Source organism: Haliotis rufescens, unplaced genomic scaffold (genome assembly GCF_023055435.1).
Source record: "Haliotis rufescens isolate VD_foot unplaced genomic scaffold, xgHalRufe1.0.p SCAF_86, whole genome shotgun sequence".
NCBI classification, from domain to species: Eukaryota; Metazoa; Mollusca; class Gastropoda; order Lepetellida; family Haliotidae; genus Haliotis; species Haliotis rufescens.
The window spans coordinates 774,484-788,573 of record NW_025964379.1 but is presented as its reverse complement, the minus strand read 5'-3'; the positions used below and the strand labels follow the sequence as shown (position 1 = coordinate 788,573).

The 14,090-nt window shown below is 40.2% G+C and overlaps 1 protein-coding gene across 1 annotated transcript; it reads right to left on the bottom strand.

Annotated features, from left to right (window-relative positions):
• Positions 1 to 2,516: 2,516 nt before the first annotated feature.
• LOC125377281 lies at positions 2,517 to 5,110 on the bottom strand. The gene is made up of 3 exons (XM_048390191.1): positions 4,809 to 5,110; positions 3,626 to 3,770; positions 2,517 to 3,319 (listed from the first exon to the last, which is right to left on the bottom strand). The coding sequence occupies exons 1-3, from the start codon at positions 5,034 to 5,036 to the stop codon at positions 2,682 to 2,684; spliced, it is 1,011 nt and encodes a 336-aa protein (XP_048246148.1). The 5' UTR covers positions 5,037 to 5,110; the 3' UTR covers positions 2,517 to 2,681.
• Positions 5,111 to 14,090: the final 8,980 nt, after the last annotated feature.

The window sequence follows — 14,090 nt, the reverse complement described above, 5'->3', positions numbered from 1 at the left end:
CCACGCAATTCGGATCGATGACATGCATCAACCAAGTCAGCGAGTCTGACCACCCGATCCCGTTAGTCGCCTTTTACGACAAGCGTAGTTACCTTTTACGGCAAGCTGGGTTGCTGAAGACCTATTCTACCCCGGATCTTCACGGGTCTGGCACTTACGGCATGAAATAGGCACTAACGAAAAGGCTCAAAGTCGGAGTCTATATCTGTATTTATGATGAAGCTGAGTTGAGTGGGGACCATGGACACGTGCCCTGCCGTGTGGTTTATTCGTATCTTCTTGATAAGGGCACACGAAGCTTATCTGTGAACCCTGAAAAGACTGACAAGTCGTGACAACAGCTACACCTTGTATGTCAATATGTGTAACTCTGCATGCAATTCACATGCTATCAAATATTCGGTACATGTAGAAGGGGGTGGGTGGGTGTGTGTGTGTGTGTGTGTGTGTGTGTGTGTGTGTGTGTGTGTGTGTGTGTGTGTGTGTGTGTGTGTGTGTGTGTGTGTGTGTGTGTGTGTGTGTGTAATAATACCGCCAATGGAAGTACTCCTTTTTGGAATTCAATATATAAATACTACTCAAGAGAAGTTAAACAACACCCTATTCGTCGACATTACTTTATTAAACATGTAAAAAGGCCTACAGTACATTACGTTCAATTTAAGACGAAAACAAGTCGTGACAACAGCTACACCTTGTATGTCAAAATGTGTAACTCACATGCTATCAGATATTCGGTACATGTAGAAGGTGGGTGTGTGTTTGTGTAATAATACCGATAATGGAAGTACTCAATTTTGGAATTTAATACATAAATACTACTCAAAAGAAGTTAAACAACACCCTATTCGTTCCCATTACTTTAACAAATATGTAAAAAGGCCACAGTACATTACGTTCAAATTAAGACGAAAACGTTAAAATATGTGCACCCTAATATATATGTAGTACAGGTAATAAGCATGATATTAGTTCTTAAAGGAACTCTTACGAAATATACGATACAATTATAAAAATAGCTTAAATAGGAGGGGGTACGGTTGGCCCAGTCGCCTCAATTCGCTGTGCAGAGTTATGTCCCTTGGACAAGGACATGATGGTGGGTTTGAAACCCGGGTCACCCCGATTATTTTTCTAGGTTTGCAATGCACAATACCTACCAAAGATGAAACCGTCTGAGACCTGCATCACTTCGAGCTCCCACATTAAATTGTGACGCCGTAATATGACTGGAATACTGTTAAAGGCGGCGTTGAACTCATACGCAAAAGTGTTCTAGGCAAGATGTGTACCATCTATTCTGAAATCAAGCAGTGTTTCAAATTGGAAACAATTGTGTCCGCATTATACAGACAGTTGGCCAATATATTCTTACCTATATGCCTAGCCCCGATCACCCAACAATGATGATGATGCCACCATCTTCAGAGCACCTTCAGAATACAGAATCTTCTCGTGGTTGCCGTAGGTCACGTGTCTCAAAGACAAACAACCACTTTTGGTGAGACCTCGTCGGACGCGAACTAGCGACAATTGCATCGTCAACCCGACAGGTAACCGACTGAGCTACGTCCTTCCACACTGTGAAACCGACCTCTGTACCCTTTGGTTTTTTTTCACCTTTTGTTATATTATTAATTTTGTTGTCCTTACATGTACATAGATATGCTCTCTGCCTCATGGCATTCATTCACCTGATGAAGGAGTAAGCATATAGTCCGAAACGTTTTTTTCTTCAAAATAAAGAAGTATACATCCATATATTCTCTTCCTCATGTGCAACACTTCTAAATGCCATTCAAAAATTCAGAGTATATTACTTATCTATGATCACATTAGTGTTGGCTTCCACTGTCAGTTGCTAATCACCTATCAGGGCCAATCATCTGTTTCTTATCAGCTGAATATTCTCATATGTTTGGGAAGCAAATGTATTATGCGAGCGTGATGTATGTAATATGTATTCCTATTATATAATATTTACCATACGGAGAGACAAGAACGTAATCATTTCTTTATGTTAACATTAACGTGCCGAAAATAAATGAATGATATACATATCGATATTCACTTCAGTAACGTTGGAAAGCGCGTAGCAATATAAAAAAAACACACCTGTGTGGACCGCCTTATTTATGAAATAGTGTCAACCAAGTTGCCATATTTCGACCAAGTTTGTTGGCATAATCACTCACACATCGGGAGACCGCTATCTAATGGCCCAGGGAATGCACTTTTGTAAGCTAGAAAACACCACATCGTTGTACAGAGCTTACTAAAAGGGGGACCTGCCAAGTGGCTTAATTGTCATGTCTATCTGATCGAAATACCAAGTTTATTGGATTTGTTTATCACAGCAATAACACTAACCATTTTATGATAAATCTATTCCTGATGGCTTCAGTATATTGTATCTTTCACCCCACTAACATACTTATTTGTTTCCTCTAACAAACTTTCACCTGCTCCTCGCAAATCATACCTCATATGTGATTTGAATCAAAACAAACAAAATATTTGTTAGGGGAATTTTATTTACTGAAGTTTTCCAGCAACAAGTGCGACGGATGTCACGTAGCCACCGTTCCCATCATAGGTCATGCTGACGGTGTTTGTTGTTTTCATCTGTGATGCAGGGACCATGAACACCCAAACGTTCCATTTTGTTTGCCCTTCCGTCTTCATAGCATCAAACAGCATGTAGCTTGTAGACAGCGTGTGGCCATTGAAAACAATACTACGAGGTTTTGCATTGGCATTCTTGTCTCGGCTAGCTCCCACTCTAAGATAAGATGTATGGTAGCCAGAGCTGGGTAGATGGATGGTGGTCTGCGCATGTCCGTTGCTGATGGGGATGAGCATGTCCTTGCCATAGTATGTGATCTCGCCTCGTTGATGCCAAAGTAACTGTGACTTCCACCCGATATACGCAGATAGTTGTAGGAGTGGAAAGAGAAAAAGTCCAAGTGATCAAGAGACATGTCCAGAAACTTAGCAGTTTTCTTCCAGAAGGCGAAGTTATTTTCATCTGCTCGTCGTAAGGCCATGCTAGTGTACGATGGTCCCGCAATTTTCATTCCAAATCTTGACTTCAGCTTGTCGGCGACGGCCCTGTGGAAATCTACATTCGTTTGTGGGTCAATTATCTTTTCAATCCCATCAGGTTCATTGATGACTTCAAACATGTAGGGAAGTCGCCCGCCTGAGTAGTCCTTGGCACTCTGAACCATCAGCGACACAAATTCTGACGCAGCGTCAACGTTGTTGGGGAATTTACCTTGATGATGAGACTTATCTATCCAGCTGGGCCAGTGCTGACCTGTAAAGGAGGAACATAAACAATAAGATAATAACTCAAACATACTCCTCCATGTTTGACTAGTATGTGTGTGGATAGATGAAGTTGTATACATTTAACACTGTTGGGGCAATAACAGATTATAGGTATTCTGATGACAGGGTTATTAGGAGCGAAATCGGATTGGCACCAATAACCAATAGAACAGTAAGTAAAGGCTAAAGGACTATGACACATATTCTACATCTGTTTTGTCATCAGGTAACATTAAAAAAGCTACAGTACTCTTTTTACATCTTCTTAAAAAGAGTTGATGACTCATGATACCTTCTATGTTCCAGACCATGTTGTCAATATAGTTCCCATATTCTTTCAATTGTTGCATATACCACACCCATGTCTTTGACTGGAGTGCATGGTCCTGGAGATAGGTGGGGTCTGGGTAACCATGGCGACTATGGCTTTGGGGCCACTGCATAAAATAAAATAAGATAGTATGGATGTGCAAGTTCCTTAATGAGGAAGAAGAAATACTTGCATGACGTCTAATATAATTTTTTTCAACGTTCAACGACAGTATTGTCGAAAAAACTTTTTTTGGGAAAGGATATTCATTAGGAGATTAACTAATAGAGAATTATTGTGTTGTGATACATTTAGGTAGCTGAACTGCAGTACTAACATGCATATGTAATATTGAACAATACTAGTATACAACCTTGATGAAGATTCCAACATACCTTATTTGATACTTTTGATAGAACTTGTTTGTGCTATATGTGCTTTTTGTAAGGCTATCAGACTTTGCAAACACATCTCAACACCAAATAGTTATTTATGTTACTATTCTAAAAAAAACTACATCGATTGAATGAATATGCAAAAACATGTTCCATCGCCTAACCTATAGTCCGGCGATTTATCATTTGTGTTTAAGTGTATTCCTTGCATAACTTTTCTTTTAAATGAACATTGTGAAAAACATCCCATGCTCTACCCCATCATTTTATATGTCCTCTGGTGAGAAATATAGTGTTGTACTTCATTTCAAAACATTTTATACTTTGATATATTCGTGCAGTGATACATGCCTGATCTCATGTTATTGCTCCTGTTACCATGTATCAATGAGCGCAGGTACAGACTTGACGGACCAAGGGTAGTTGGTGTGGAATTTGGCCAAGTGGTCCCATAGAGCGACCTTCCGTTTTTAAATCCAATGTGCTTCCAAGTTGCAAATGAATTCTACTGTGTCTATCTATATGAACATGGGACTTAAAAAACATGCATCTAGTCGTAAGTATGAGCTGCGATATGCGCCGTTAGCATACATAGATACATCATTCCACACACTTCAAATGCCTCATTCAATGTTGATAGGAACACGGCTCCTTCCAATATACCCATCAAAGCATGGATTCTGTAGACATACTCAGACATTGAAATCATGCATGAATCATGTCAATTCCTAAAATCTTTTCTTGAAAGATGCGTTTTACTTCATACGTACATTTGGAAAGAGAGTCAGGTCTCTGTTCACCCAACGACCGGGAGCCGCTCCAATAGATTTAATCTTTGGAATAAGGTTCAATTGCGTGAGGCCATTAATTTTGTTCCATCTTTGAACTTCATAATGGACACGTCCACCCTGGGCGAGCCACTCGTTGTAGATTGTGACGGTTGTGTCAGAGAACGCGGTTCCCAACAGCAGCAAGGTGCAAAGAACCAGTGGTAACATCTTGCACTGGAATTATCCTCCTTCTGTTAACCAGTGTTGACTTTTAAATGTTTGAATCAAAGCTGTAATCTGCATGTGAAAGAAACATTTGGCAGCTGTCAGGTGACCGAGAAAACATATTTGATATAAGAGGTGAGGTGAGGTGAAATTTGGTTTAACGTCGTGTCCAAGACTATTACACTTATACACTTATATGTGTGGCTGCTTGTACCAGTCCGGACTGATGCCGATTTATAGTGCTAGCCCACTGAAATACCATGCAGCAGTTTAACATGAATACCCCACTCAGACACAGTATACTGACCCCGAGCCGACCAGTCCTTGTTTTGGCCCCTTAATGCCTAGCGCCAGACAGGGTAAGAACAAGTACCTTTTAACGTCTTTTGGTATGACGCGTCCGTGGATCGAACCCCGGACCTTCCGCTCTCCGGGCGGACGCTCTATCTCTAGACCACGGAGGCGGTCTTGATATAAGAGTAAAGAAAGTAAATGATAAGGAAATGTGTGTCAGACTCAACAGAGTTCCTCTCTGCGTTTCTGTAGTATTCAAACGCTAAGCATTTGGCAACCTGAAAGTTTGATGTTTACTTTATTCCAACTTGTAGAAGATGTGATGAATACATCATTTCCAAGGATATAACAAAAACATGTCATGTCATGAGGGTCATACTGTACCATTCCCTTGAAGTTCCGGGGTAGAATAGGTCTTCAGCAACCCATGCAGGCCGTAAAAGGCGACTATACTTGTCGTAAGGCTCGCTAACTTAGTTGATGCGTGTCATCGTAGCCAAACGTTCCCCTCTGCGTCGATAAACGTCATTTCGAAACAAGTTAAACCGACTTTCATCAGTAAACAGCAGTCGACGCCAACTGCTCACTTGCCAGCGTCGAACCTGCCTCGCCCATCGCAGTCTCAGGTGTCGATGTTGAGCAGTCAGTACCATTCCTCGGAAAGGACGATACGCTCGGATACCAGCAGCATGAAGTCGTCATAGTACTGTACGTTGGCTGATGGGATGTCCCAACGCTGTTGCTGCCGTCGCCGTCGCCGTTACGAATCTGTTTCGCAGGTGAATGAGCCGTATCTGACCGTCTTCCAGTGGTGTTTTCACTCGGAGTCGTCCGGTTCTAGGCATGTCCTGTGTCCTCCCTGTCTGCCTGTACCGTTGAATCCGCCTGGCAGTAGTCAATGGTGTACAACCAAACCTTCTGGCAATTTGGACCTGTGTTGCCCCCATTTCGGCCATACCGATGGTTCTCTCTCTCTCTGCTCCTGTTACAGTCCTGGCATTTCTTTGGTTATACCCTGCAGACGAACGCATTTTTACAGCTAACATGCACGTGCAGTTTATGCCATAGGCGGGAAACCTGTTTCACCATTTTTTTGTCACCGCACGAGCGCCGTCAAAGGTGGCGCGTTCGGGTGAGGTGTTTTTTGGTACCTATTCCTGGACAGTCATATTCCCAATACCCACTTTCCACTAGTTATATATCGCTGTTTTTAGGAAATTTACAAATTGCCAACCTATACTTTCTTTTTGCCGCTTAGTTTATTTGCCTGGGCCCAACTTGATTAAAGGCTGTTGTAAAGTTGTGATGTAAAGATTTTGATTAAAAGATGTGTTAACGTATCCAATATCTTTCTTGCAAAACTGAAGTACATGTAAGACAGCAAAGCTACGTTTCACTGAATTTCTTATAGTTAAAAACCACAAATACATTAAAATATATCAGTGTTCAAGTGTCATACAGAAGTTATAAGATCAACTGTGGATGGGATAGCAGAACTCTCAACAAAATATGTTTGACATGGAGAGAGTATGTGAATTATCACTTTTCGTTAAGAAATAAACGACTGGTCGTCTTGTTTATCGTACAATAAAACACTCGAGGGAGAATAAACCATGTGGGATGCATTTATGATATATCAACATTATTTACAGCCTCTTTAAGGGTGAGTATAACAAAATATTTACCCGTATTTAAATAATGATGACTGCCTCAAAAGAATCCGACCTCGACAGTGTCGGACAAGGCCAATTGCATAGGTGGGTATTTTTGCATATTCTCACAATCCTCACGTCAGTTACGTCTACCTTTTCTCCCAATTCGAATTGTCATATCTCTCCCGCTTTTGGGTGCGATCGTTCGGCCATCGCGTTCATCTACGTTGCCATGCGACTTCTACTCACTAGACACTCAATTCTCAAAAATAATGTTGCCCACTATACGACATCATCAAGCTGCGAGCGCATTTTCGAATCTCCAGAAATAACGTCATGGCAGGACAATATTTTATCGTGAAATAAACCACGCTTCTTTCATTGTTCTTTGCGATTTATCGCGTGGCTATCTCGCAAACATCATAGTATTGAGGATCAGATAATCAGATAATCAGTAATAAACAAACATGTCCAAGCATCGTCACAATATTCATCGCCACATTCATTTATTCCATAGGCATGATTTTGGTATCTGAGTGAGTGAGTGAGTTAAAATGTTAAGTCACATCGGCAATATTTCAGCCATATCGTGACTATCAAGGGTTGAATATAATAAATACTATTAAACTTATAATAAAAAACTGCCAACGAAGGACAGTATAAACACTAGATTTATCACAGAAAAAGATATAAAACTAGTATGGCATCATAAGAAAGAGAACTATACATTACAATAACATGATAAAAACGGGCTATAGATCGCCAGCCACCGGAGGTAGATCACCACACTGGGGACCTTTTTGGTATCTGATGCAAGGGACATAGATTGAAGAGATATTTAAGTGAATGGAAATTTAGTGAGTGGGTGAACATGGAAAAATAACTTGCTTGAAAGGAGCCTGTGTAAGTTTAATATTATTATTCTTTCGTTTCTCATCGACGAACAAATATAATAAATGTAAGGAGATATCACTGAATCGTATGAAAGTATAAGTTTTAAATGTTACGAGATCGAACCCCGTCAGTATTTTATAATTTACCTGAAGACTTGAACACTCCTGTGTTGTATTATAATAAGATAATATGACCAAACAAATGATCTGATAACTCCTGCCTATATCATCCTAAAAGGGCCAGGTATTAATATTTACACTTCAATAAAAGTGACAAAATCATTTACATAATTCTAATATAACACGTCAACAAACCAACCAACAAACAAACAGTTGAAGGCAAACAAGTTATGTTTTTCGAAATGTTAGAGTGTTATGTATATACCGTACCACTCATGACGTACATGGCCACTGAAATGAAATAACATTTAAATGTCTTATAAAAAAAAGGCGTGATTTCCAATTGCAAAATTTTCTTTCATTGATATCTCGAAACCATTCTGTCTGTTTCATGAGACTTGAAACCAACCTGCATTGCACATTGTGTAGAATTACACGACTCTCCGCTATTACAAAGTAAAGATGATAATGTAATCGGTTTGTCGCTATACCACGATCCTACAAGATTAAAGGACATAAATATGACCAGTTGAGATTGTTTTCCTTCATCTAAATATGTCAAGGACACTATTATCACAGAAAAAGATTTTAATATATTAGTGAGTAAGTGAGTGAGTGAGTAGTGAGTGAGTGAGTGAGTGAGTGAGTGAGTGAGTGAGTGAGTGAGTGAGTGAGTTGGGTTTAACCCCGCTTTTAACAGTATTCCAGTTATATCACGGCGTGTCAGCTTAATGTGGGAGGAAATCCCGAAGTGATGCAGGTCTCAGAAACCCACGAGCACGGGTATGGTGCTTGACAAAGCTAGAATATATAATATAATCGGGGCGAACCAATCATAGGTTTCTGGCGTGCCCAAGGAACTTAACTCTGCACAGCGAATCGCGGCGCCTTAGCCGACTGGGCCACCCATGCGACCTTTTGATATATTAAGAAGTTAAAACGATTTGTAGATCTCATGAAACACATAAAATGTATTCCACAGCAATAATTGATTTTAGCAATAAGTCGACAAACTCACTTTAATAATAAGAAATATCTTCTAGAAACGTACTTCATTGCCCGACAATGAGTATGGCTTTAACATGTGTTTAAGAATCACTATGAAATAGTGATGGTACCAGGTATTTGCGAAAAGGTCAGCGTATCCTGCCACACCGGTGGTACATGTCACAAACACATGCAAAGGCAAGTGAACTGCTCACTTGAGGAAGAACACGGAACGCATGACGCAAAACAATAGCATCGGACATACGTTTTTATTACTGATGCATTAAATTTGGAAATATCCTCCACATGTCTGTCATTAAACATTTTGGATGTTTTACTGAGGCCCCCAATTGTACCTCAACAGTTGTCGATGTAGACACCAAGGGCTGATGTTGTTGGACAAAAATCGACGTAAAGGGAAAGGTGACTAAATGAAAGTTGAAGTCATCCCTGTTGTTAATTCGTATGCATAAAGCTAAATATGAAACAGATGTAGCTATTTCACCGGTCTCTTCTATTTCTAGTTCATGTAGGTAAATCAGTAGAAGGGAGTTGGCTATCTGGCTATTATTGAACGACATGTGATCTTCGATATAACTGAAACTTAACTTCATTTTATTGGCCATATTCTCTTTGACATGACAATCTTAGCAGAAATTCTGATTCATATAAAACAAGAAAAATGCCAGCAAGAAGAGGAACACAATGTGTGTGCATGGGGATGCACACTTCCTGTCTGAATGTGTTATCCAAGAATTTCACAGATATGTCCAACATTTGACAAATTGTTTTTGCAATAAACTTTAGACAACATTTGTTTTCATTTTTGACAAATTGTTATGAACTTTATAAGACAGAGGTTACTACATCTATGGTCACCACGTTTAGTGACAAATGCCCCGAGGATCAAGGACTGAGGTTTTTAATCGCGTTTGCCGTGGTGGTGCATGTGTAAGAGGTGTACAAAGTTGACAAATTTAATTATGTGGCATAATTGAACTTGAACAAAAGGAAATCCTTTGAGTTGTTGAAAATATGCATGGTATTGAATCCATTGTCTCAATTAGAATAAGTTAATATATAGCAACTCGTGCTTTGATTTTCTTTAGAATTGTGGTGAAGGGGTGGCACATGGATTTCGCGGTACATTTGCTGGACTCATCAAAATGTCCTTGTTTGTACGGGTATTTATGGAGCTATGGACTCTGGTACACAGAGGAATGGACATGCCCTCAGGTTTTAGAGTCAGGTCAAAAGTTGATAGTAATTATGCATGGTTTTCACAGATTTCCTTCTCAATTAGCATACAGGCCTTATATGTGGAATTACTTTCGATGACAGTTCTCCAAAGATTTTCTTATGAAAAAATATTAATGCAGTGATTTTGACATATTATGACTTTGTTATTTGCGACCTTTGCAGTAGAAACAACTACACACTTTTCACTTTTCATGTTGGGCAGCCAGATTTTGGATATATATATATATATATATACTCTTTTCCTCAGTTTGTGCATTCTACCAATCACAACAAAACATAGGTTCATTTGATATGGTACATTGCTTGTAGATATGTGTTACGTATCTTAACGGCGGGAAGAGCATAGCACAAAAGGAACATGGAAAGGTAAACTGTGATATCCCTTGAACTTTTCGATGTTATTGAAGTGTTTCGGATAAATGTAATCTTGGTAAGGAATTTCAGCAGGTTTACGACAATAGTCAAAGACCTAACTCAAGGGTAACGTGTGTTTTAAAAAAAAGTTTAATGAGATGTGTGTTCAATAGCAAGCCCCGAGTGTTGTAGGTTTCTTTTACATGATTTCATGTACATATATATATATATATATATATATATATATATATATATATATATATATCAGATTGAAAACGCACCATTCTAAGGGGGTCCAGATTGGTGTTCTAATGCGTGTCATACTCATAATAGGCTTAGTAAACGAATATGAAATAGTGCTTTGCGTCAAATACAAGCCGACTGCTTGTTGTAAAATTAAACAAAACCAACAAGAGACAGGTTCCTGGCCACACAGTTTTCCCTGGTGAGCTATTAACATATTTGTGGAGGTGTTGATTCTGGGTAGGGTTCCGAGCAGATTATATAAGTAACATAGTAGGATACATATATCGGGTGGTCAGGCTCGGTGGCTTGTTTGATTCTCTTTCATCGAAAGTAAAATCAATTCTCGTAAAATACTATTTGTTTTTGGTGCAGACTTCTGTCCTTTATGAGGCGTTACGTAGATAACGATAAACCGGATCTTGGTGTCACAATCTGTAAGTGGATTTAGTAGCTATGGGGTAGCCTAGTGGGTAAAGCAGCTTCAAACTTACTTATAATATACGCACGATCCAGTTCTTTGTGTCCCTACCTGGAAGTGGATTTAGTAGCTATGGGGTAGCCTAGTGGGTAAAGCAGCTTCAAACTTACTTATAATATACGCATGATCCAGTTCTTGGTGTCCCTACCTGTAAGTGGATGTAGTAGCGATGGGGTAGCCTAGTGGGTAAAGCAGCTTCAAACTTACTGTATAATATATGCATGATCCAGTTCTTGGTGTCCCTACCTGGAAGTGGATGTAGTAGCGATGGGGTAGCCTAGTGGGTAAAGCAGCTTCAAACTTACTGTATAACATACGCATGATCCAGTTCTTGGTGTCCCTACCTGTAAGTGGATGTAGTAGCGATGGGGTAGCCTAGTGGGTAAAGCAGCTTCAAACTTACTGTATAACATACGCATGATCCAGTTCTTGGTGTCCCTACCTGTAAGTGGATGTAGTAGCGATGGGGTAGCCTAGTGGGTAAAGCAGCTTCAAACTTACTGTATAACATACGCATGATCCAGTTCTTGGTGTCCCTACCTGTAAGTGGATGTAGTAGCGATGGGGTAGCCTAGTGGGTAAAGCAGCTTCAAACTTACTGTATAATATACGCATGATCCAGTTCTTGGAGTCCCTACCTGGAAGTGGATGTAGTAGCGATGGGGTAGCCTAGTGGGTAAAGCAGCTTCAAACTTACTGTATAATATACGCATGATCCAGTTCTTGGTGTCCCTACCTGGAAGTGGATGTAGTAGCGATGGGGTAGCCTAGTGGGTAAAGCAGCTTCAAACTTACTGTATAATATACGCATGATCCAGTTCTTGGTGTCCCTACCTGGAAGTGAATGTAGTAGTGATAGGGTAGCCTAGTGGGTAAAGCAGCTTCAAACTTACTGTATAATATACGCATGATCCAGTTCTTGGTGTCCCTACATGGAATAGGATGTAGTAGCGATGGGGTAGCCTAGTGGGTAAAGCAGCTTCAAACTTACTCTATAATATACGCATGATCCAGTTCTTGGTGTCCCTACCTGGAAGTGGATGTAGTAGTGATGGGGTAGCCTAGTGGGTAAAGCAGCTTCAAACTTACTTATAATATACGCATGATCCAGTTCTTGGTGTCCCTACCTGGAAGTGGATGTAGTAGCGATGGGGTAGCCTAGTGGGTAAAGCAGCTTCAAACTTACTGTATAATATACGCATGATCCAGTTCTTTGTGTCCCTACCTGGAAGTGGATGTAGTAGCTATGGGGTAGCCTAGTGGGTAAAGCAGCTTCAAACTTACTCTATAATATACGCATGATCCAGTTCTTGGTGTCCCTACCTGGAAGTGGTTGTAGTAGCGATGGGGTAGCCTAGTGGGTAAAGCAGCTTCAAACTTACTGTATAATATATGCATGATCCAGTTCTTGCTGTCCCTACCTGGAAGTGGGTGTAGTAGCGATGGGATAGGCTAGTGGGTAAAGCAGCTTCAAACTTACTCTATAATATATGCATGATCCAGTTCTTGGTGTCCCTACCTGGAAGTTAATGTAGTAGCGATGGGGTAGCCTAGTGGGTAAAACAGCTTCAAACTTACTGTATAATATATGCATGATCCAGTTATTTGTGTCCCTACCTGGAAGTGGATGTAGTAGCGTTGGGGGAGCCTAGTGGGTAAAGCAGCTTCAAACTTACTGTATAATATACGCATGATCCAGTTCTTTGTGTCCCTACCTGGAAGTGGATGTAGTAGCGATGGGGTAGCCTAGTGGGTAAAGCAGCTTCAAACTTACTCTACAATATACGCATGATCCAGTTCTTGGTGTCCCTATCTGGAAGTGCATGTAGTAGCGATGGGGTAGCCTAGTGGGTAAAGCAGCTTCAAACTTACTTATAATATACGCATGATCCAGTTCTTGGTGTCCCTACCTGTAAGTGGATGTAGTAGCGATGGGGTAGCCTAGTGGGTAAAGCGTTCGTCAGTGAAGCCGAAGAATCTTAATCCATTCCCCAAATCGGCAAACCCATTTCTGGTGTCCAACGCGTGATATTGTTGAATAATGCTGAAAGCAGCATAAGACAATACTCACTGATTTGTAGTGGATGTGATGTTGCAATAGCAGCTTCAAACTTACTGTATACATGATCCAGTTTTTGAACCAAATGTGACCTATTAACACGCTGTGTAAGAACTAAAGTACGTGTGATAATGTGGAACTCAACAGGTGTGAAGACTTTCAAGGTCAGAAATAGGCAGTGGAGCTAACAGCAAGTTATTTGTATTTGTTGGCCATTTATGTGTAATCTTTGCCAAGCAGAAGAAAGTATAACATTTTAAAGTTGGATTTGAAAAAAACCCAGAATTTTTACAAAAGACTATCAGAACGTTTCTAGGCTGTACAGAGTTACCGAAACAGTGCAACCGTAAGGTACAAACCACAACCATGACACCCGAATCAAAGACGTCACTATCGAATACTCCTTCATTGTTTGTTTCATTTCAGCCACTATCATACATGAATGTATACTTACTGCTGCCCGGCAGTTTAAGTGGATATGAGTTGGTCTATTAAACGCACTTCAAAGGAATGTTTTGCAAGCGTATGAAGTACAGAAAGGGAGTAACAATGATTCAGATAACAAACATTCTGGTAATATATAAAGATGATAGCAACTTTCAACACAGAGGCATCACCATGATTAAAATCTTGATGAATATACATTTCGTCAGGTGTACATGGCAAGGCATGTAGGAAGGAATATATAGATATACGTTCTGTATAATTCCTACA